General features: G+C 32.6%; 1 protein-coding gene across 3 annotated transcripts in view; it reads left to right on the forward strand.

Annotated features, from left to right (window-relative positions):
- LOC126733599 (DNA repair protein REV1) overlaps nt 1-23072 on the forward strand; it is a 243002-nt gene that overhangs the window by 101195 nt on the left and 118735 nt on the right. For all 3 annotated transcript variants that reach the window (XM_050436962.1, XM_050436963.1, XM_050436965.1), the window contains exon 5: nt 21667-21888. In XM_050436962.1, coding sequence (XP_050292919.1) covers nt 21667-21888 — 222 coding nt within the window. The remainder of the gene's footprint in view (nt 1-21666; nt 21889-23072) is intronic.

A 23072-nucleotide genomic window follows, 5' to 3' on the forward strand; every position in this document is an offset into this window, starting at 1 on the left:
GGTCTTTCGGACCAACTCAATATTTTTTTCCATATTGAATATTTCATATGTTTATTAAATACTGCGAAACTACTGCGAATCCCAAAAAAACGCACTTGATTGCGAACTAAGATTCCGTCCGAGTAAATACGCAGACAATTCGCAGTCTAAACTAAAAAAATCGCGCGTGTGAACTCGTCTATCTACCGTAAGGGAAACAATATGATACGAATCTTGAGCGGTGCGAAATTTCGCAGTTGCTGCGAAATTTCCGCGTTGGTTTGGAGGATCCTTAAATGTACGTATCTAATAAAAAGCATTTTTATGGAATTTAAATACTTTATATTCATTATAGATTTCTTAATAAGTTTTTATTATTCTACGTTTATGACGTCGGTTATTCCTTGATATAATATTATGACAATATCTGTACTTACTTGTGAAAATGGATCATCATCGGCCTAAATTGCCTTTTTCCCATGGTGCGGCACAAATGGCAGAAGTTTTTACTATCGTAACAGTTCACAAAAACACTGAAATGATTTCACATTTTTCCTTTTTCAACCAGAAACTAAAGAAAAAACACAGAACTTCACAAATGCCGTAAATGTGTATGTTACACAAAGCCGCCAGCTTTTGCCTGCGGTGTTGCCATTTCAAATTTTTTTGTAGTGGTTTTAGGAATAAGAATGTTAATAGTTTTTGTTTGCTGTGAAGTTGTTATTTTTGCGCTTAGAATAACATATATCTATTTCTATTTTTTATTTTTAATCCAAAATCTAACATCAGTAAGTTAAATTAACATTATTTATTATATGTCTTGATATACAGGGTGTTTAAGAACTATGGGATCAAACTTCTAGGGGTTGTTCAGTGCAACAGTTGAATCCATTTGAGTATAGGACTCATGTCCGGAAATGTGTCACTACGCCACTACGGCCCTAAGACGCGTTTAAATTTAGAAAAAATATTAATTATCTAAATAGGATCTGATGCATTTATTTTTACCTTTTGTACATGATACCATCACAACAATTGTTCAAAATGTCTTCCTCCAACCTCAATACACCGATTTAAACGCCGCACATGATTTCGGCGGACTACACTAAAAATTTGATCCTCGTTTTGAATGATTTCAAATGATGCTGTTATTTGCCCAATTAAGTCTAGCTCTGATTCTACTGGAGTTTCGTAGACTAAAGACTTTGCATGTCCCCACAAGAAAAAGTCGAGCGACGTTAAATCGGGTGACCTAGGAGGCCAAGAAACTGCTCTACCTCTGGCAATCCAACGGTGCCCAAACCGCTGAGCCAAATACTCGCATACTTGTACAGCAAAATAAGCCGGCTTCTCCATCATGCTGAAACCACATTTGCTGTCTAACGTTTAGTGGAACATTTTCAAGGAGTTCTGGGAGAACTTCCTCCAAGAAACGCAGATAAATAGGTCCTGTTAACCGTTCCGGTAGAAGGTATGGCCCAATTAAAGAAATATCAACAATGCCTGCCCATACGTTGACAGACCAACGATTCTGGTGTTTTCTTGGAAAAATTGCATAAGGATTTTCTTCGTCCCAAACATGGCTATTCCTACTATTAAAAATACCGTCTCTTGTGAAAGAGGCTTCATCGGTCCACAAAACATATCGTAAAAAATTTGGTTGTGCAATGATGTGATCCAGAAGCCATCTACAAAATTGAACTCTAGGATGATAATCGGCTGCAGTCATACCTTGAACTTTCTGGAAGTGATAAGGATGGAGTTGTTGCGCGTGTAGTACCCGCCAGACAGAAGCGTTCCTCGTATTCATATTCTTAGCGATGTCACGTGTGCTATTTGATGGTTCATCGGTAACTCGCTGAAGCACCTCTTCTTCAAATTCGACCGTTCTTACGGTTCGAGCAACACCAGTATCGTGCATCTTGGTCTTAAACATGCCTGTCTCAGCGAGCCGCCGATGAACCGCAATAAACTTTTTGTATCCAATATGCTGTCGTTCGGGATAACGTTCATGATACAACCGCGATGCTGCTCGTACATTGCAGTTTGTTGCCCCGTATGCCAAATGCATATCCGCCAATTCTTGATTGGTAAAGTTTTCCATTAATAAATGTTTAAAAATTGTAAGCTATAAAATTTTTAAACATGACATTGAGAATTGACACTGATATGCGTTGATTTTAAACAATTGTTATGGTATCATGTACAAAAGGTAAAAATAAATGCAGCAGACCCTATTTAGGTATTTAATGTTTTTTTATAAATTTTAATGCGTCTTAGGGCCGTAGTGGCGTAGTGACGCATTTCCGGACATAGGTTCCTATACTCAAATGGATTCTTCTGTTGCACTGAACAACCCCCGGAAGTTTGATCCCATAGTTCTGAAACACCCTGTATAGCTGTAAATTTCCTCATTTGAAAATGCGTGTAAATTTGACTAAACTTGAGAGAATCGATGAATATGTTTGTAAACAAAACATCCCCTTTATCCCTGTGCACATGTTGAACTCGAACAAAGTTGTTGTTTACTAATTCTAACCTTTCAATATACTAAGTGAACAACTGTAGCGAGCTCTAATACCCGACTGTTTAGGAGGAATAATATTAAATTTAGAGACATAGTTTACTATTTGAAGCTCTACTACTTTTTCCAAAATTTTGAAAGGGTAGGTAAGATTGATATTGACCTTAGTTGATGGAATTCAGTAGGATTATTCACTTTGACTAGAGGCAATACGTTGGCAAGTTTTCAGTCTTTTGGGAAATAAGATTTTTATATGCAACTATTAACGATATGAGTTGTAAAGGAAATTACAAATGGACAACACAAGTTTAAATTAAAGTTCCAAAGGCTTTAGATTTATTGAGAATAATTTAAATTAGTTTTTCATCAATTTCAATCAAAATTTTCATTATGCAATAAATTATTTCTATAAAAACTTAATAACCCTGGTTTAGGAGTGTTTTTTAAATTGTGAATATTTTTTCTTTTGGTGTTAATAATATTTAGTTTTTTTAATTCGCCTTTTTTTTCTTTAGCACTGCAGTTTGAGAACTTTTGAGTTAAATAAGCCCTTTTTCAGCCTTAATCCATCGGCTATATGGTTTTATTGTTTTGTTTATTCCTTTAACGGAGCATGCATGTCCCGAAGGGGCGGCCGCGGCAAAAAACTGCTTTTTTCGCGAAAACAGGGTTTTTGATCGGTGGGGGAAAATTGACTGAGCCGAATTTTCTGACACTCATTGACGTCAAAGCCCCCGATGGGAAGCAGTGCAGAAGGGGCGCTTTTTGAGAAAAACCTATTTTTTCGTCGATTGAATAATTCATACTTGTTTTCAAATATCGACTGTCACTGATTTATTGACACTTTTCCTCACGTCAGTGACAATATTCATTTTACTGGTGCCCGTTTGGTTTTTACTAAATTACCTGCACCGAAAATTTGGTAATTTTGCAATTACATTTAATTGATTAATTCAAGATTCGCTTATTTAAATTTTTTGAAACTTTGCTCGAAGGTTGGCCAGCTTGGTTTCTTCAAAAAGTTATCTTAAATTTTTTCTGTAAAACGTATAGGGAAGCTAGGGAAGTTAGGGTTCTTTTAGTGGGGGTTGCTAAATTGGTAATGAATTGAACACAGTTCATCAAAAAAATTTAAGATCATTTAGGGCATATCAAATAAACTCTGAAAATTAAATTAAAATCAAATCTGAACAATAGCTAGTGTTTAGTTATCCTATTTTCTTAACAGTAATTTTGTTTTGCAAAACCAATCATATTGGTTGTGCTATATAAGCTATTAGTACTAAACTTAAATTTGTCTTTTTTTGCCAAAGTTTTGAACTCAATTTTTGAGTGTTTTTTCCTGCCTACTGCAGATTCCATGTTAAAGATCCATGTTAAAGCTACAATAATAATAATGTATATTTATTTAGCATAAAAGCTACAAAGAAAATACTACAAATTTATAATGTAATCACATAAACATTCAAAGGCATAATATGGTTTAAGTATGAAAATAAAAGAAAAATACATATAATAAAACAATATTCATTATAAAGCAATTAGAACAAAAGTTTTATTAATTAATCTTTTAAATGATTAAACTTTAACATAACTTTTATTCATAATAGCGTTTAATATCTGCAGAGTATTGCATCAATTATGACGAAGTCTAAACTAACAACAGTAATTTCTTCTACTTGACAGGTAAAATTTCTTCATTTCTTCAAGAGTTGGTGCCCTGTAATGCAGTAAAACTTAATTTATCATAACCTTCTTTGGCCTATTCAGTTTTATTAAGTTTTTTTTTTTTTTTTTTTTTTTTAAAGAGGTTTAGGAAATCTGCAAACAGACACCCTGGACGTTGGATAGGGGTGATTCCTGTCAAACGTCCAGGGTAGTGTGGGGTTGGAGTTGGCCATGCCCCGACCCACTAAAACCCATTCCTCTAGTCAAGTTTTCAGGGTTAAAGCACACTGATTACGTGATTAGTCAATATTTTAAGGGGTTTAGGCACATTGTGTACATGCTTAGTCAAATTTTCAAGGGAAAGGTGCACTGGCTAAGTGCTTTGTCAATATTTTAGGGGTATGCAGTATCAATATTTATAAAAAATTGTACACAAAAATACAGTTGAGCATAATAGTCATTATATGTAATGCTTAATAATAATTCTTCGAGGCTTATAATATGTGCTGTTCCTAATTATCTTATGCTAATAAAAAATACCAATCCTTTAAAATTTCTAATAATAAGAACAAACAGTATACCGTAAATCAACTCAATAAGTAAAAGTAAGTGGTGAATATTGTATAGGTTATTGGCGCAATTTTGGACCATTGGATATATATTCCCAGTGATTTTTAATTTGCTTATTATTTAAATTGCTATATTTGCTCTTTTAGAACTTGAATTTTTAATTTGACCCCTTTAGACTGTTTTGATGTGAATTTAGCGAATAAATCCACTTTAAATGAAACCCGACTATTAAAGAAGTTACTTGAACGAATAAACTCTCATAACTGCCAAACCGTTGAAACATAACCTCTTAAAAGAACAAAAGAAGATTTAATATCAGGAGGATCTTTAGGCACCAAGCCCCTTTGTACAGAGCGATTACGGCATGCCCTCCCCCCCCAAGTACTAAATCTCTTGAGTTCTCTTTGGTTCACCAGGATATGATGAATATGCCGGTTCACCCTTAGGTTCGGTAAATTCATGGATCATATAGTGAACAGCTGGATGTTATGCCACAAAAGATTGACAATTATTTTTATAATTAAATGTGAATTTAGCGAATAAATCCACCAAGTACAAGCTTATAGGTTTTTACCCCTTTAAAATAATACTTAAGTTTTGAAATCTAATCAAAAGTTTTCAACCGCTTATTAAAGAGTGAATTTACCAAATAAATTCATTAAGTATTAGCTTTTTCCTTTTTATCCCTTTAAAGAAATATTTACATTTTCAAAACTAAACAAAGTTTTAACTTCTTTTATGTGTGAATTTAACGAATAAATCCACTAAGAAATGTAGCACTTTACCCCTTAAATTTAATTTGAATAAACTCATAAAAGAAAGCAACCCCCTATTTTGAACCTCCAAATTGCAAAAGATAGAAATTTAAATTTTATGAAAATGCATATCCAATCGTCAAACGAAAACGTTCCTATTGTAATGCCAATAGGTCCAAAAAATAAAAGAGCATGCTCTTAAATAAAAATATATAAAACTGTACATACCTCCAAATAATACAAACTAAATAACAAGAAATACTAAATAAATATACAACTACGTTTACATTTCCCATCCGCCTCTGGTGAATGTCACCAGGAGAATGACTTTTCCGAGACCACCGAATATGGCCTGCTAAGCACTTTACCCTCTCCCCTCCCCAACCCCACCACCGGAGCGGACACGATTCGACGCTCTCGGACACTCGGTACTTTCACTTTTACATATTCGGATTTGTTCGTATATCTACGTCATTGCGACACACGTCACTCGGATGACGTGTACATACAACAAAAAATCATAATTTTATTTTGGTTTAAATTTCAATGGGAGCCTTCAGTTGGGGAATAAAGTACCGAAATTTGAATTTTTATACAAAATGTTAAAAATTCTGCATAAAAATTTCAAAAACACATTTTCTCTCCTAACAGCATTTCCTACTTAACAATTTTCTGCGTTAGATCCATTTTTTGAGTCATTTTTAAGCAATTAGATTCTTCGGATTTTTTGTGCCGTTATTATGGCACTTTGAAAAAAGAGTTATAAACTTTTTTTGATGACAATTTAATCCTCTACCTCGTGGTAATTTTGTTTTTTAATTTTTTAAATATTTTTCAAAATTTTCGGGCTTAAAATGTGGGCCATTTTCAAAGAATCGCCTGTAGCTCCTGAAGGGGGAATTTGAATTATTACCCATCATTTTTGGGAGGGAGAAAACCTTCTGTTTCTGTCTTTTAGGCACTGATTTTGTTTAGCGCGTTGAAACAATTAAACCACAAACTTCCTCTGTACTACAAATTTATTTGCATAAACCAGCAAACAATCTGACTACTTCCTCCAATAATGCTTAAATGTCTTTTATCATCACTTGACAACTCTATTCGAATTGCACACAGGCAAATACAACTCTTTTAGCTTACATATAGCTAATAAATTAACATTCATCTGTACTAATTGATTTACCAAATTAAAAAACTATGATTTTATATTAAGAGTAGAGATATAATCTATGTCGAGAGTGAGAGAGCGAGAGAGAGAGATCGAATATGCACATGGGCCATTCGCTTGCCTTCTCTATACTGGATATCGAAATCAAAAGATTGCAGAAAGGCCCACCAACGATGAATAATTATTTATACAGAATAATTATTTATTTTAACTTCAGATAATATCTGCAAGGTACAATTTACCGTACTATTTCTAATGCCTTTTAAAACAACAAGTTTATTTATTCGTTTCCCAGAAAATTTTACAGATATAATTTCTTTTATCAAAGAACACTCGGCACCAGAATCAAAACAAAATGAATATGACTCATCGGATTGAATCAGCACTCCTGATGGAGCCGCAACCTCACGCATATTATCAATTCGCCTTTAGGAATCCTTGTTCTTGAGTCCCGTCGTCGTCGCCGTGTTGCCGTTGTTCTTTAGACATACTGAGACGAAGTGCCCGTATTCCCCACATTTAAAACACGAGCAGCTGTTGTTTCAACACCACGAAAACGTTCAATTTTTTATCTGCCAGACAAAGCTCAACTGTAGAACACCAGGAAATGGGATCAGTGTCGTCATCCGGATTAAACTTAGGAAGGAAAAGAGGTGTAACATTTTTATTGCTCCCTGGTGTTTGAACGATTTTAACTAACTCAAGTAAATTACGATTTAGCACCTCCAAAATTTTAGTCCATTGTCCTTCGTCTTGTGGGTGTGAATTGGATCCCACTTTTGATGTCGGAATAAACTCACTTTCAGTTTCAGACATTATGAGTTATTTCTATTAAATAAATTCACAAGAAAGAATAAATTAAATTTAATAAACAAATCCGTAATGAGCAGAACGAATTCACAAACCCATTCTCCGAACGCCTCGATCGTACCAACCAAACTAAACTTGTCGTGTTCTTCTCTCAGGTCAAAAATGCCGGGCTTGTGACTACGTTTGCATAAAAAAGGGATTTATGCATTACTCATTCAAAATTCTTAAATTTCTTATAACTAGATGCGCTAAATTAACAAAACAAACTTTGTTGGCACTTGTTGGGGGATACCTAATAATTTATTTTGGATGCAACAAAAGAAACAAAAAAGAAATTATTTTATGAGGGCGGTTAAACACGAATCTTTTTTAAATTGCCTTTAGCCTCCTTTTTGCCTATATTAAGGTTAAGATTTTTTTTTTAATTTTAAAGCATATGATATTTATTATCTTTGTATCTAGTTAAGATATAATATTTTATTATAAATTGGGCAAATAAACGATTTATTATTATTATTAATATATATGCTCCAAAAACCCAAAGTTTGGAAGTTGATATCTCGGCTTCTATGGGCACTATTTTCAAAAATCCAACGGTTTTGTCTTAGTTTCGTCGTTCTGAATCGAACGAGACTATCTGCGAGGTAGTAGCTCTCGAGATATCGTACTTTTGAAGCCCATTTTTGGCCTCAAAAAGTGCTCTCATTCAGTTAGTTCTGCTCTCAATCCCATTATAACCCGGTGTTTTCGTGATGTGGGTGATGAGATTGTTCATTTTAGAGTAAAATCGGTAATAAACTTTTTTAAAGGATCTCTGAAGTAGTACAAGATAGAAAAATAAAAAAATTAAATTTTTTCATGGGCTCTTGATAATTCGATATTTATGTTTAGTAGTTTTTTGCAATTTTCTCCGATTCTGTGATAGCTAGAATCAATTCCTCTTAACATGCGGTTACCTCGTAATATTTCTAACAATTTTTATTTTAAACAAAAAGTTGTCAGAATTATAGTTTATTTGTAAAAAAATAGAAACCATTTTTTCCAAATTTTTCGTGGGTTTCGATTTTTGACCAAAAAAAATTTTTTTTTCTTGGGGTTTTATAGTGGGAATTGCTAGTTTAGGGCTAACATTAAAATTTTTAAATAATTTTTAAAAAATGGTACCGTGTGAAAAAAACAGTTTGCTTTTGTTTTTGCCACATTTTTTCATATATCTCGGCTTCTATAGGTTCGATTCAATTCGTTGATGGTTTCTTTTATTTCTTATTCTCCTCCTGCCAAAACTTTTTATATTTTATTACTATCGACTGTCTATCTACAAGGATAAAACTGAAAAGTTAAAAAAATCCTCGAAAAAACCCGGTTGTCTTATTCCCATACATAAATTCTATGGGACCTAATCTTTCCCCTTATATTGTGGCACTCGTATAATTGGTAGAAAAATTTATCATAATGCTTTTTTACTAGTTTTTGACTGGTCTTTTACCAGACAAATTTTTTAATTCGGAGCATATTTTGAAAAAATGCTCATTTTGGTGCCTGATTTTGCTTCAAAATCGAAAAATGAAAGAAATAGGTTTTACGTTCATTTTAGAGTGAAATCAGTAATAAACTTTTTTAACGTACTCTGAAGTAGTACAGGATAGAAAAATAAAAAATTAAAATTTTTCCATAGGGCTCTTGATAATTCGATATTTATGCTTTATAGTTTTTTTCAATTTTCTCGGATTCTATGACAACTAGAACCGATTCGCTTTGACATACAGATACCTAGTAATATTTCTGAGAACTTTTATTTGAAACAAAAAGTCAGCGTTAAAGTTAATTTAGATAAAAATAAAAATAATTTTTTCGAAATTTTTCGTGGGTATACCCCTTTCAATTTTCGACCAAAAAAAATTATTTTTTTATTGGTTTTTTTTTACTGGAAATTGCCAGTTTAGGACTTTCTTTAAAATTTGTTAATAATGATTTTAACCAGTTTTCTTTTGCTTTTTTAGTTATATTCACATTTTTAGTTATATTTCGGCTTCTATAGCTTCGATTCAATTCATTTATGGTTTCTTTTATTCCTTATTCTCCTCCTGTAAATTCCTTTTATATCTTATTACTATTGGCTTTCAAAAATAAAACTGAAAAATCAAAAAAATCCACGAAACAAACCGGTTTTCTTATCCCCAAACATTAAGAATTCATGAATCGGACCTAATTTTTCTCTTCATATTGTGGCACTCGTATTCGGAGCATATTTTGAAAATATGCTCATTTTGGTGCCTAATTTTGCTTCAAAATCGAAAAATGCAAAGAAATAGGTTTTCCGTTTATTTTAGAGTTAAATCGGTAATAACCTTTTTAAACGTACTCTAAAGCTGTATATGATAGAACTATAAGAAATTGAAATTTTAAGGAACAGCTTCTGGATGATTCAGTTTTTTCAAAGGTTTATTTGTATCCTTTTTTTAACTTTTTTGCTAAGATACAATAATAATAATGTATATTTATTTAGCATAAAAGCTACAAATAAAATACTAAAAATTTATAATCTAATTGCATACATAAACATTCAAAGGCATAATATGGTTTAAGTATGAAAACAAAAGAAAAATACATATAATAAAACAAGTTTTAATTAATCTTTTAAATAATTAAACTTTAACAAAACTTTTATTCATAATAGCGGTTAACATCTGCAGAGTATTGCATCAATTATGATGAAACAACTAACAACAGTAATTTCTTCTACTTAACAGGTAAAATGTCTTCATTTCTGCAAGAGTTGGTGCCCTGTAATGCAGTAAAACTTAATTTATTATATCCTTCTCTGGCCTATTAAGTTTTTTTTTTTTTTTTTTTTTTTTTAAGAGGTTTAGGAAATCTGCAAACAGACACCCTGAACGTTAGATAGGGGTGATTCCTGTCAAACGTCCAGGGTAGTGTGGGGTTGGAGTTGGCCATGCCCCGACCCACTAAAACCCATTCCTCTAGTCAAGTTTTCAGGGTTAAAGCACACTGATTACGTGATTAGTCAATATTTTAAGAGGTTTAGGCACATTGTGTACATGCTTAGTCAAATTTTCCAGGGAAAGGTGCACTGGCTAAGTGCTTTGTCAATATTTCAGGGGTATACAGTGTATGAATATTTATGAAAAATTGTACATAAAAATACAGTTGAGCATAATAGTCATATAATAATATGTAATGCTTAATAATAATTCTTCGAGGCTTATAATATACGCTGTTCCTAATTATCTTATGCTCATAAAAAATACCAATCCTACATTTTAAATTACTAATAATAAGAACAAACAGTATACAGTAAATCAACTCAATAAATAAAAGTAAGTGGTAAATATTGTATAGGTTATTGGCGCAATTTTTGGACCATTGGATATATATTCACAGTGACTTTTAATTTGCTTATTATTTAAATTGCTATATTTGCCCTTTTAGAACTTGAATTTTTAATTTAACCCCCTTAGACTGTTTTCATGTGAATTTAGCGAATAAATCCACTTTAAATGAAACCCGACTATTAAAGAAGTTACTTGAACGAATAAACTCTCATAACTGCCAAACCGTTGAAACATAACCTCTTAAAAGAACAAAAGAAGATTTAATATCAGGAGGATCTTTAGGCACCAAGCCCCTTTGTACAGAGCGATTACGGCATGCCCTCCCCCCCCAAGTACTAAATCTCTTGAGTTCTCTTTGGTTCACCAGGATATGATGAATATGCCGGTTCACCCTTAGGTTCGGTAAATTCATGGATCATATAGTGAACAGCTGGATGTTATGCCACAAAAGATTGACAATTATTTTTATAATTAAATGTGAATTTAGCGAATAAATCCACCAAGTACAAGCTTATAGGTTTTTACCCCTTTAAAATAATACTTAAGTTTTGAAATCTAATCAAAAGTTTTCAACCGCTTATTAAAGAGTGAATTTACCAAATAAATTCATTAAGTATTAGCTTTTTCCTTTTTATCCCTTTAAAGAAATATTTACATTTTCAAAACTAAACAAAGTTTTAACTTCTTTTATGTGTGAATTTAACGAATAAATCCACTAAGAAATGTAGCACTTTACCCCTTAAATTTAATTTGAATAAACTCATAAAAGAAAGCAACCCCCTATTTTGAACCTCCAAATTGCAAAAGATAGAAATTTAAATTTTATGAAAATGCATATCCAATCGTCAAACGAAAACGTTCCTATTGTAATGCCAATAGGTCCAAAAAATAAAAGAGCATGCTCTTAAATAAAAATATATAAAACTGTACATACCTCCAAATAATACAAACTAAATAACAAGAAATACTAAATAAATATACAACTACGTTTACATTTCCCATCCGCCTCTGGTGAATGTCACCAGGAGAATGACTTTTCCGAGACCACCGAATATGGCCTGCTAAGCACTTTACCCTCTCCCCTCCCCAACCCCACCACCGGAGCGGACACGATTCGACGCTCTCGGACACTCGGTACTTTCACTTTTACATATTCGGATTTGTTCGTATATCTACGTCATTGCGACACACGTCACTCGGATGACGTGTACATACAACAAAAAATCATAATTTTATTTTGGTTTAAATTTCAATGGGAGCCTTCAGTTGGGGAATAAAGTACCGAAATTTGAATTTTTATACAAAATGTTAAAAATTCTGCATAAAAATTTCAAAAACACATTTTCTCTCCTAACAGCATTTCCTACTTAACAATTTTCTGCGTTAGATCCATTTTTTGAGTCATTTTTAAGCAATTAGATTCTTCGGATTTTTTGTGCCGTTATTATGGCACTTTGAAAAAAGAGTTATAAACTTTTTTTGATGACAATTTAATCCTCTACCTCGTGGTAATTTTGTTTTTTAATTTTTTAAATATTTTTCAAAATTTTCGGGCTTAAAATGTGGGCCATTTTCAAAGAATCGCCTGTAGCTCCTGAAGGGGGAATTTGAATTATTACCCATCATTTTTGGGAGGGAGAAAACCTTCTGTTTCTGTCTTTTAGGCACTGATTTTGTTTAGCGCGTTGAAACAATTAAACCACAAACTTCCTCTGTACTACAAATTTATTTGCATAAACCAGCAAACAATCTGACTACTTCCTCCAATAATGCTTAAATGTCTTTTATCATCACTTGACAACTCTATTCGAATTGCACACAGGCAAATACAACTCTTTTAGCTTACATATAGCTAATAAATTAACATTCATCTGTACTAATTGATTTACCAAATTAAAAAACTATGATTTTATATTAAGAGTAGAGATATAATCTATGTCGAGAGTGAGAGAGCGAGAGAGAGAGATCGAATATGCACATGGGCCATTCGCTTGCCTTCTCTATACTGGATATCGAAATCAAAAGATTGCAGAAAGGCCCACCAACGATGAATAATTATTTATACAGAATAATTATTTATTTTAACTTCAGATAATATCTGCAAGGTACAATTTACCGTACTATTTCTAATGCCTTTTAAAACAACAAGTTTATTTATTCGTTTCCCAGAAAATTTTACAGATATAATTTCTTTTATCAAAGAACACTCGGCACCAGAATCAAAACAAAATGAATATGACTCATCGGATTGAATCAGCACTCCTGATGGAGCCGCAACCTCACGCATATTATCAATTCGCCTTTAGGAATCCTTGTTCTTGAGTCCCGTCGTCGTCGCCGTGTTGCCGTTGTTCTTTAGACATACTGAGACGAAGTGCCCGTATTCCCCACATTTAAAACACGAGCAGCTGTTGTTTCAACACCACGAAAACGTTCAATTTTTTATCTGCCAGACAAAGCTCAACTGTAGAACACCAGGAAATGGGATCAGTGTCGTCATCCGGATTAAACTTAGGAAGGAAAAGAGGTGTAACATTTTTATTGCTCCCTGGTGTTTGAACGATTTTAACTAACTCAAGTAAATTACGATTTAGCACCTCCAAAATTTTAGTCCATTGTCCTTCGTCTTGTGGGTGTGAATTGGATCCCACTTTTGATGTCGGAATAAACTCACTTTCAGTTTCAGACATTATGAGTTATTTCTATTAAATAAATTCACAAGAAAGAATAAATTAAATTTAATAAACAAATCCGTAATGAGCAGAACGAATTCACAAGCCCATTCTCCGAACGCCTCGATCGTACCAACCAAACTAAACTTGTCGTGTTCTTCTCTCAGGTCAAAAATGCCGGGCTTGTGACTACGTTTGCATAAAAAAGGGATTTATGCATTACTCATTCAAAATTCTTAAATGTCTTATAACTAGATGCGCTAAATTAACAAAACAAAGCAAATAATATAATTCTACCGACATATGTATTGGGTATGTTAAAGCTTATTGGATGTTTGGCACTTGTTGGGGGATACCTAATAATTTATTTTGGATGCAACAAAAGAAACAAAAAAGAAATTATTTTATGAGGGCGGTTAACGAATTAATTTACGAATCTTTTTTAAATTGCCTTTAGCCTCCTTTTTGCCTATATTAAGGTTAAGATTTTTTTTTAAATTTTAAATCATATGATATTTATTATCTTTGTATCTAGTTAAGATATAATATTTTATTATAAATTGGGCAAATAAACGATTTATTATTATTATTAATATATATGCTCCAAAAACCCAAAATTTGGAAGTTGATATCTCGGCTTCTATGGGCACTATTTTCAAAAATCCAACGGTTTTGTCTTAGTTTCGTTGTTCTGAATCGAACGAGACTATCTGCGAGGTAGTAGCTCTTGAGATATTGTACTTTTGAAGCTCATTTTTGGCCTCAAAAAGTGCTCTCATTCAGTTAGTTCTGCTCTCAATCCCATTATAACCCGGTGTTTTCGTGATGTGGGTGATGAGATTATTCATTTTAGTGGGAATTGCTAGTTTAGGGCTAACATTAAAATTTTTAAATAATTTTTAAAAAATGGTACCGTGTGAAAAAAACAGTTTGCTTTTGTTTTTGCCACATTTTTACATATATCTCGGCTTCTATAGGTTCGATTCAATTCGTTGATGGTTTCTTTTATTTCTTATTCTCCTCCTGCCAAAACTTTTTATATTTTATTACTATCGACTGTCTATCTACAAGGATAAAACTGAAAAATTAAGAAAATCCTCGAAAAAACCCGGTTGTCTTATTCCCAAACATGAATTCTTATCGGACCTAATCTTTCTCTTTATATTGTGGCACTAGTATTCGGAGCATATTTTGAAAATATGCTCATTTTGGTGCCTAATTTTGCTTCAAAATCAAAAAATGCAAAGAAATAGGTTTTCCGTTTATTTTAGAGTTAAATCGGTAATAACCTTTTTTAAACGTACTCTAAAGCTGTATATGTCAAAGTTAATTTAGATAAAAATAAAAATAATTTTTTCGAAATTTTTCGTGGGTATGCCCCTTTCGATTTTCGACCAAAAAAAAATTATTTTTTTATTGGGTTTTTTTACTGGAAATTGCCAGTTTAGGACTTTCTTTAAAATTTGTTAATAATAATTTTAACCAGTTTTCTTTTGCTTTTTTAGTTATACTCACATTTTTAGTTATATTTCGGCTTCTATAGCTTCGATTCAATTCATTTATGGTTTCTTTTATTCCTTATTCTCCTCCTGTAAATTCCTTTTATATCTTATTACTATTGGCTTTCAAAAATAAAACTGAAAAATCAAAAAAATCCACGAAACAAACCGGTTTTCTTATCCCCAAACATGAATTCTTATCGGACCTAATCTTTCTCTTTATATTGTGGCACTAGTATTCGGAGCATATTTTGAAAATATGCTCATTTTGGTGCCTAATTTTGCTTCAAAATCGAAAAATGCAAAGAAATAGGTTTTTCGTTTATTTTAGAGTTAAATCGGTAATAACCTTTTTAAACGTACTCTAAAGCTGTATATGATAGAACTATAAGAAATTGAAATTTTAAGGAACAGCTTCTGGATGATTCAGTTTTTTCAAAGGTTTATTTGTATCCTTTTTTTAACTTTTTTGCTAAGATACAATAATAATAATGTATATTTATTTAGCATAAAAGCTACAAATAAAATACTAAAAATTTATAATCTAATTGCATACATAAACATTCAAAGGCATAATATGGTTTAAGTATGAAAACAAAAGAAAAATACATATAATAAAACAAGTTTTAATTAATCTTTTAAATAATTAAACTTTAACAAAACTTTTGTTCATAATGGCGGTTAACATCTGCAGAGTATTGCACCAATTATGATGAAACAACTAACAACAGTAATTTCTTCTACTTAACAGGTAAAATGTCTTCATTTCTTTAAGAGTTGGTGCCCTGTAATGCAGTAAAACTTAATTTATTATATCCTTCTCTGGCCTATTAAGTTTTTTTTTTTTTTTTTTTTAAGAGGTTTAGGAAATCTGCAAACAGACACCCTGAACGTTAGATAGGGGTGATTCCTGTCAAACATCCAGGGTAGTGTGGGGTTGGAGTTGGCCATGCCCCGACCCACTAAAACCCATTCCTCTAGTCAAGTTTTCAGGGTTAAAGCACACTGATTACGTGATTAGTCAATATTTTAAGAGGTTTAGGCACATTGTCTACATGCTTAGTCAAATTTTCCAGGGAAAGGTGCACTGGCTAAGTGCTTTGTCAATATTTCAGGGGTATACAGTGTATGAATATTTATGAAAAATTTTACATAAAAATACAGTTGAGCATAATAGTCATATAATAATATGTAATGCTTAATAATAATTCTTCGAGGCTTATAATATACGCTGTTCCTAATTATCTTATGCTCATAAAAAATACCAATCCTACATTATAAATTACTAATAATAAGAACAAACAGTATACAGTAAATCAACTCAATAAATAAAAGTAAGTGGTAAATATTGTATAGGTTATTGGCGCAATTTTTGGACCATTGGATATATATTCACAGTGACTTTTAATTTGCTTATTATTTAAATTGCTATATTTGCCCTTTTAGAACTTGAATTTTTAATTTAACCCCCTTAGACTGTTTTCATGTGAATTTAGCGAATAAATCCACTTTAAATGAAACCCGACTAAGAAAGAAGTTACTCGAACGAATAAACTCCCATAACTGCCAAACCGTTGAAACATAACCTCTTAAAAGAAAAAAAGAAGATTCAATATCAGGAGGATCTGTAGGCACCAAGCCCCTTTGTACAGAGCGATTACGGCATGCCCTCCCCCCCAAGTACTAAATCTCTTGAGTTCTCTTTGGTCCACCAGGATATGATGAATATGCCGGTTCACCCTTAGGTTCGGTAAATTCATGGATCGTATAGTGAACAGCTGGAGGTTATGCCACAAAAGATTGACATTTTTTTTTTTTATTAAATGTGAATTTAGCGAATAAATCCACCAAGTACAAGCTTATATGTTTTTACCCCTTTAAAATAATATTTAAGTTTTGAAATCTGATCAAAAGTTTTCAACCGCTTAGTAAAGAGTGAATTTACCAAATAAATTCATTAAGTATTAGCTTGTACCTTTTTATCCCTTTAAAGAAATATTTAAATTTTCAAAACTAAACAAAGTTTTTAACTCCTTTTATGTGTGAATTAAACCACTAAGAAATATGTAGTACTGTACCCCTTAAATTTAATTTTATTTGAATAAACTCATAAAAGAAAGCAAACCTTGAAAATAACCCCCTTATTTTGAACCTCCAAATTGCAAAATATAGAAATTTTATGAAAATGCATATCCAATCGTCAAAAGAAAACGTTCCTATTATAATGCCAAATGGTCCAAAAAATAAAAGAGCATGCTCTTATAAATAAATAAATAAAAATATATAAAACTGTACATACCTCCAATTAATACAAACTAAATAACAAGAAATACTAAATAAATATACAACTACGTTTACATTTCCGATCCGCCTGTGTTGAATGTCACCAGGAGAATGACTTCTCCGAGATCACCGAATTGGCTTGCTAAGCACTCTACCCTCTCCCCTCCCCACCCCCTCCACCGGAGCTGACACGATTCGACGCTCTCGGACACTCGGTACTTTCACTTTTACATCTTCGGATTTGTTCGTATATCTACGTCATTGCGACACACGTCACTCGGATGATGTGGCATACAACAAAAAATCATCCTTTTGTTTTGGTTTAAATTTCAATGGGAGCCTTCAGTTGGGGAATAAAGTACCCAAATTTGAATTTTTATACAAAATGTTAAAAATTCTGCATAAAAATTTCAAAAACACATTTTCTCTCCTAACAGCATTTCCTACTTAACAATTTTTGAGTCATTTTTAAGCAATTAGATTCTTCGGATTTTTTTGTGCCGTTATTATGATACTTTGAAAAAAGAGTTATAAACTTTTTTTGATAATAATTTAATCCTCTACCTCGTAGTAATTTTGTTTTTTAAATATTTCGATTTTTCAAAATTTTTGGGATTAAAATGTAGGCATTTTTAAAGAATCGCCTATGGCTCCTTTAATATACAATTTAGAGCAAAAAGTATTCTACCGTTTTTTTTTGAGCAATCTTACCTAGAACTTTGAAAAATGAAAATGAAGAATTGAAAAATGAAAACAGTAATTTTCCTCACAGGTTTAGAGAAAATAAGAATACTATAAAAATCGGTTTTCTCTTCTAAATTTTCGAACTTGATATCTCAGCTTCTATTGGCATTAGCTTCAAAAATCCAATGGTTTTGTCTTAGTTTCATCGTTCTGAATCCAACGAGACCATTCTTAAAGTTTTAGCTCCTTTATTAACCAAGATAATAATTTTTAGTTACCATATAATGTGCACCAAAAACTTACATTTTCGAGGTCGATATCTCGGCTTCTATGAGCACTAGCTTTAAAAATCTAACGGTTTCATTCTCAATCCAACAAGACTATTCCCAAAGTCGTAGCTCCTTTATTAACCGAGATAATGATTTTTAGTTACCATATAATATTATGTGCACCAAAAACTTAAAAGTTAAACTTAAAACTTTCGAAGCCTATATCTCGGCTTCTATTGGCACTATCTTCAAAAATCCAACGTTTTTGTCTTATTTTCGTCGATCTGAATCCAACGAGATTATTTACAAAGCCGTAGCTTTTTTATTAACCGAGTTAATAACTTTTAGTTACCATATATGTGCACCAAAACTTAAATTTTCGAAGTCGATATCTCAGCTTATATGAGCACTAGCTTTAAAAATCTAACGGTTTTGTCTTAGTTTTGTCGTTCTGAATCCAACAAGACCACTCCCAAAGTCGTAGCTCTTTTATTAACCGAGATAATAATTTTTAGTCTCCATATAGGTGCTCCAAAAAACCAAATTTTGGAAGTTGATATCTCGGCTCCTATGGGCATCGTCTTTAAAAATCCAACGGTTTTGTCCTAGTTTCGTCGTTCTGAATCGAACGAGACTATCTGCGAGGTCGTAGCTCTTATATTAGCTGAGATATCGCATTTTTGGAGCCCAATTTTGGCCTCAAAAACGAGGTCGAAAAATGACTTTTCGATTTTTCAAAGTGCTCTTATTCAGTTAGTTCTGCTCGAATCCCATTATAACCCGGTGTTTTCGTGATGTGGGTGATGAGATTGTTCATTTTAGAGTAAAATCGGTAATAAACTTTTTTAAAGGATCTCTGAAGTAGTACAAAATAAAAAATTTAAATTTTTTCATAGGGCTCTTGATAATTCGATATGTATGTTTAGTAGTTTTTTCCAATTTTCTCCGATTCTGTAATAGCTAGAATGAATTCTTCATGACATGCGAATACCGCGTAATATTTCTAATAACTTTTATTTTAAACTTTCGATTTTCGATCAAAAAATTTTTTTTTCTTGGGTTTTTCTAGTGGGAATTGCCAGTTTTGAGCTAACATTAAAATTTGTCAATAAGCTTTTTAAGAAAAAAAAATTGTACCGTGTGATAAAAACAGTTTGCTTTTGTTTTTGCCAAATTTTTACATACATTGCCGTATACCTCGGGTTCTCTAGCTTCGATTCAATTCGCTGATGGTTCCTTTTATTCTTTATTCTCCTCCTGTCAATTCATTTTGTATTTCATTACTATTGACTTAAAACTTAGAAACATAAAACTGAAAAATTTTAAAAATCCACGAAAAAACCCGGTTGTCTTATTCCCTTTATTCCCATTCCCTAAGTTTCTCCAAAACGGTTCATTTTATCGATAATGAACAAGAGTACCTTTTTTTTAGCCTAGGGTTCAAGGTATCCAAATTTATTTTTTTTAGACTTTAACATACAGGGTGTTAAAAATATACGCATTAAAGTGTACAACCTAGTCCGCCCCTGGTAAAGTAAACAAGGTAAATGTATTTTAATGATGTAATTTTAAGAGGTCCGTAATAGCACAGTCTAACAAAATGTTGAAATCTATATACTTTGCTTATAGTGTTCATCACCTAAAATTTTTATTAAATTCTACCGGATAGTTTAAAAGTAATTTATGAAAAACCAATTTCCAGCAGCGTTATTTAGGAGACTGTATCTTCGTAAAGAAGGCCTGTAGGAATTTTTTATAGGAACGTTCGGTATTATTTTTCGATGTTCTACCTGGATCCGAGAGATTTCCCACATGAACCGGGACACCCTGTATATTATATAAAATAAAACTAAAAAATCAAAAAAATCCATGATTTTTTATGGGACCTAATCTTTCTCTTTATATTGTGGCACTCGTATAAGTCGTGGAAAATGTTGTCATAAAGCTTTTTTACTAGTTTTTGAATGGTCTTTAACTAGAAAAAAGAAATTTTGCATTCGGAGCATATTTTGAAAAAATGGTCATTTTGACCTCGGATTTTGTTCGAAAATCGAAAAATGTAAAGAAATAGGTTTTCTGTTCATTTTAGAGTCAAATTGGTAATAACCTTTTAGGTACTCTAAAGTAGTACGGGATTGAAAAATAAAAAATTGAAATTTTTCCATAGAGCTCTTGACAATTCGATATTTAAGTTTAATAGTTTATTTACTCTTAATATTCCCAAGAACTTTTATTTAATACAAAAAGTTGTCAGAGTTATAGTTTATTTACAAAAAAATAAAAACCATTTTTTCTAAATTTTTCGTGAGTACACCCCTTTCGATTTTCGACCAAAAAATTTTTTTCTTGGGTTTTTTTAGTAAAAATTGCCAGTTTATAATTACTCACTATTTTTATTATATACTCCAATTAATTTACTAGATTAATGTCCTAACTAATGAAAGCTGACAAACAAACTAAACACACTACAGACTCAATTACAATTTATTTCATTTTAGAAATGAACGGCGGGGTCAGTTGAAACGTTACAAAAGTCCCAGTTACAACTGACCCCAAACGACTTTTTTAAATAAATGACATCATATTTACTACAAACAAAATGAATTTCAAATTTAAACCAAAGTAAAATAAAGCTAAGTTAATGGCCTAACTAATAAAAACCGACAAACTAACCAAATACACATACAGACTCATTTACACATGCATAAGAAATATAGCAAATAGTTACTTTGGATACGTGAAAACTCAAAATCTCGCACTAGGTACGTATACTTTGTTTAATGGCCCGCGGCATACTGCCAGAAAATGGTTGTCGATATTATGGTCTATATTACGCGCGCAATTTGTTTCTATCTTGTAGTGGAAGAAAGTTTTGATTACTGTTTCAATTGACCCGTGTTACAATTGACCCCAGTCTCCCCTATATTAAGCATATGATTAGTGAGGATAGAAACTTTTTCATCAATATCTTCAGTATCATAAATTATGGTTGTACAAAACACTCATTTTCTTAAATATTATTGTTTTTGAGCGCCCTGAGGATGCAAATAGATGCATATTGCGAAACGGCCTTTAAACAATATTGGACTTTTATTTCCTGATCCCTAAACCCAACAATATTACTAACTATTTAAAGTAATTTTCCATTTCATTCCTTCTAAAAAAAAGGCATTTTAATTTCATGCTTTGAGCGATTTTTTCTTGTTTCCAAAGTTTTGGGAGAATTGGAGAAATTTTTTTATTTTGCGTGAAGGTATTTTTTATGTGCTTATTAACTTGAAAATATGTATCTAGAAGTGAACTTCGGACATTTGACCTTATACCTCGGTAACTGTTGGTCTTATAATACTTTTAATATTATTTAAAAAAAATCAAATTCCTTTAGAAAACTTTTATAAAGCTGTTCATTAAGTATTTTCGTACAATTTTCAGACACATCCAATCACCGCCACGAGCTCCACGTCTCATCAATCATCATGCACATCGACATGGACTGTTTCTTCGCTTCAGTGGGCCTGCGTAATCATCCAGAACTTAAGGGTAAACCTGTAGCTATAACTCATGCAAAAAGTGGAGTTATACAATCCAGCGATCCTGCTAAGCAAGCCATCCGAGATCAGGAGTTTGCTATGTATGAACAAAGGTTACCTGATGGTAAATATTAAGTTTATTTATCTCATATACAGGGTGTTTCTTAACCTATACGCATAAACTTGGGAAATTATTGCTAATGATAAATAATGACTAATAGTGAAAACAAAATTAAGTAAAATATTTTTAGTTTCCGAGATAATTCTTTTTTTTTCGCAAAAATGTAAGAACTTTATCAGGTGGAATTTTGTTTTCAAATTAAGAAGTAAACAAGTCCGGATGATGTTTATTATGTTTAGTAGTACCTACTTTGCTATCAGTTGATACAGTTGTGGTCGTATTTCGTTTTTTATTAAAATTATGCCGCATAATTTTTCAAATGAGGAACTAATGGACATGTTACTGGCATACGGGGAATCAAGACAAAACAGTGTGGCTGCAGCTAATCTTTATGCACAAAGGTTTCCTCATAGGTATCATATGTCGCGTGAAACTTTTTTGCGTGTGGTTCAGCGGGGTAGAGAAACTGGAAATTTGCGGCCGAGGCCAGGGCAACATGGTGGAGCTATTAGACCTAGGCGCATTTTAAATCTGGAGAATTTGATTTTAGATATCATCGAAGAGCATCCTGACATAAGCACTAGAACAATTGCGACGCAATTTGTATTATCACCAGTCACAGTTTGGCGAATTTTAAGGCATGAATTACTGTATCCATTTCACGTCCAAAGGGTACAAGCTTTACTTCCAAGGGATCATGCGCCTCGAGTAAACTTTTGCGAGTGGTTGTGACATCAGCAGCAGTTAAACCCAAACTTTACCAGGAACATTTTAGCTACGGATGAAGCAATTTTCGCAACACGCATTTTTGGGCAGTTGAAAATCCGCATGCCATTCGGCGAACAAACTTTCAACAACGATTTTCAGTAAATGTGTGGGCTGGAATTGTAAACGGATTACGATCGAATACTTATTGGCCCTTTCATTTTGGATAATCGTCTAACTGATGCTCTTTATTTACAATTCTTGCGACAAAATTTGCCGGTTCTGCTTGAAGAAGTCCCTCTTCACATTAGACAGAATTTGTGGTTTCTAAACGATGGTGCTCCACCACATTTTGCGCGACCAGTGCGACGGCATTTGGATCGAATGTGCCCCGAACGATGGATAGGCCGAGGTGGTCGAATTGGATGACCTCCTCGATCACCCGACATTAATCCGCTTGACTTTTATTTTTGGGACCACCT

This window comes from Anthonomus grandis, chromosome 2 (genome assembly GCF_022605725.1).
Source record: "Anthonomus grandis grandis chromosome 2, icAntGran1.3, whole genome shotgun sequence".
NCBI lineage: Eukaryota > Metazoa > Arthropoda > Insecta > Coleoptera > Curculionidae > Anthonomus > Anthonomus grandis.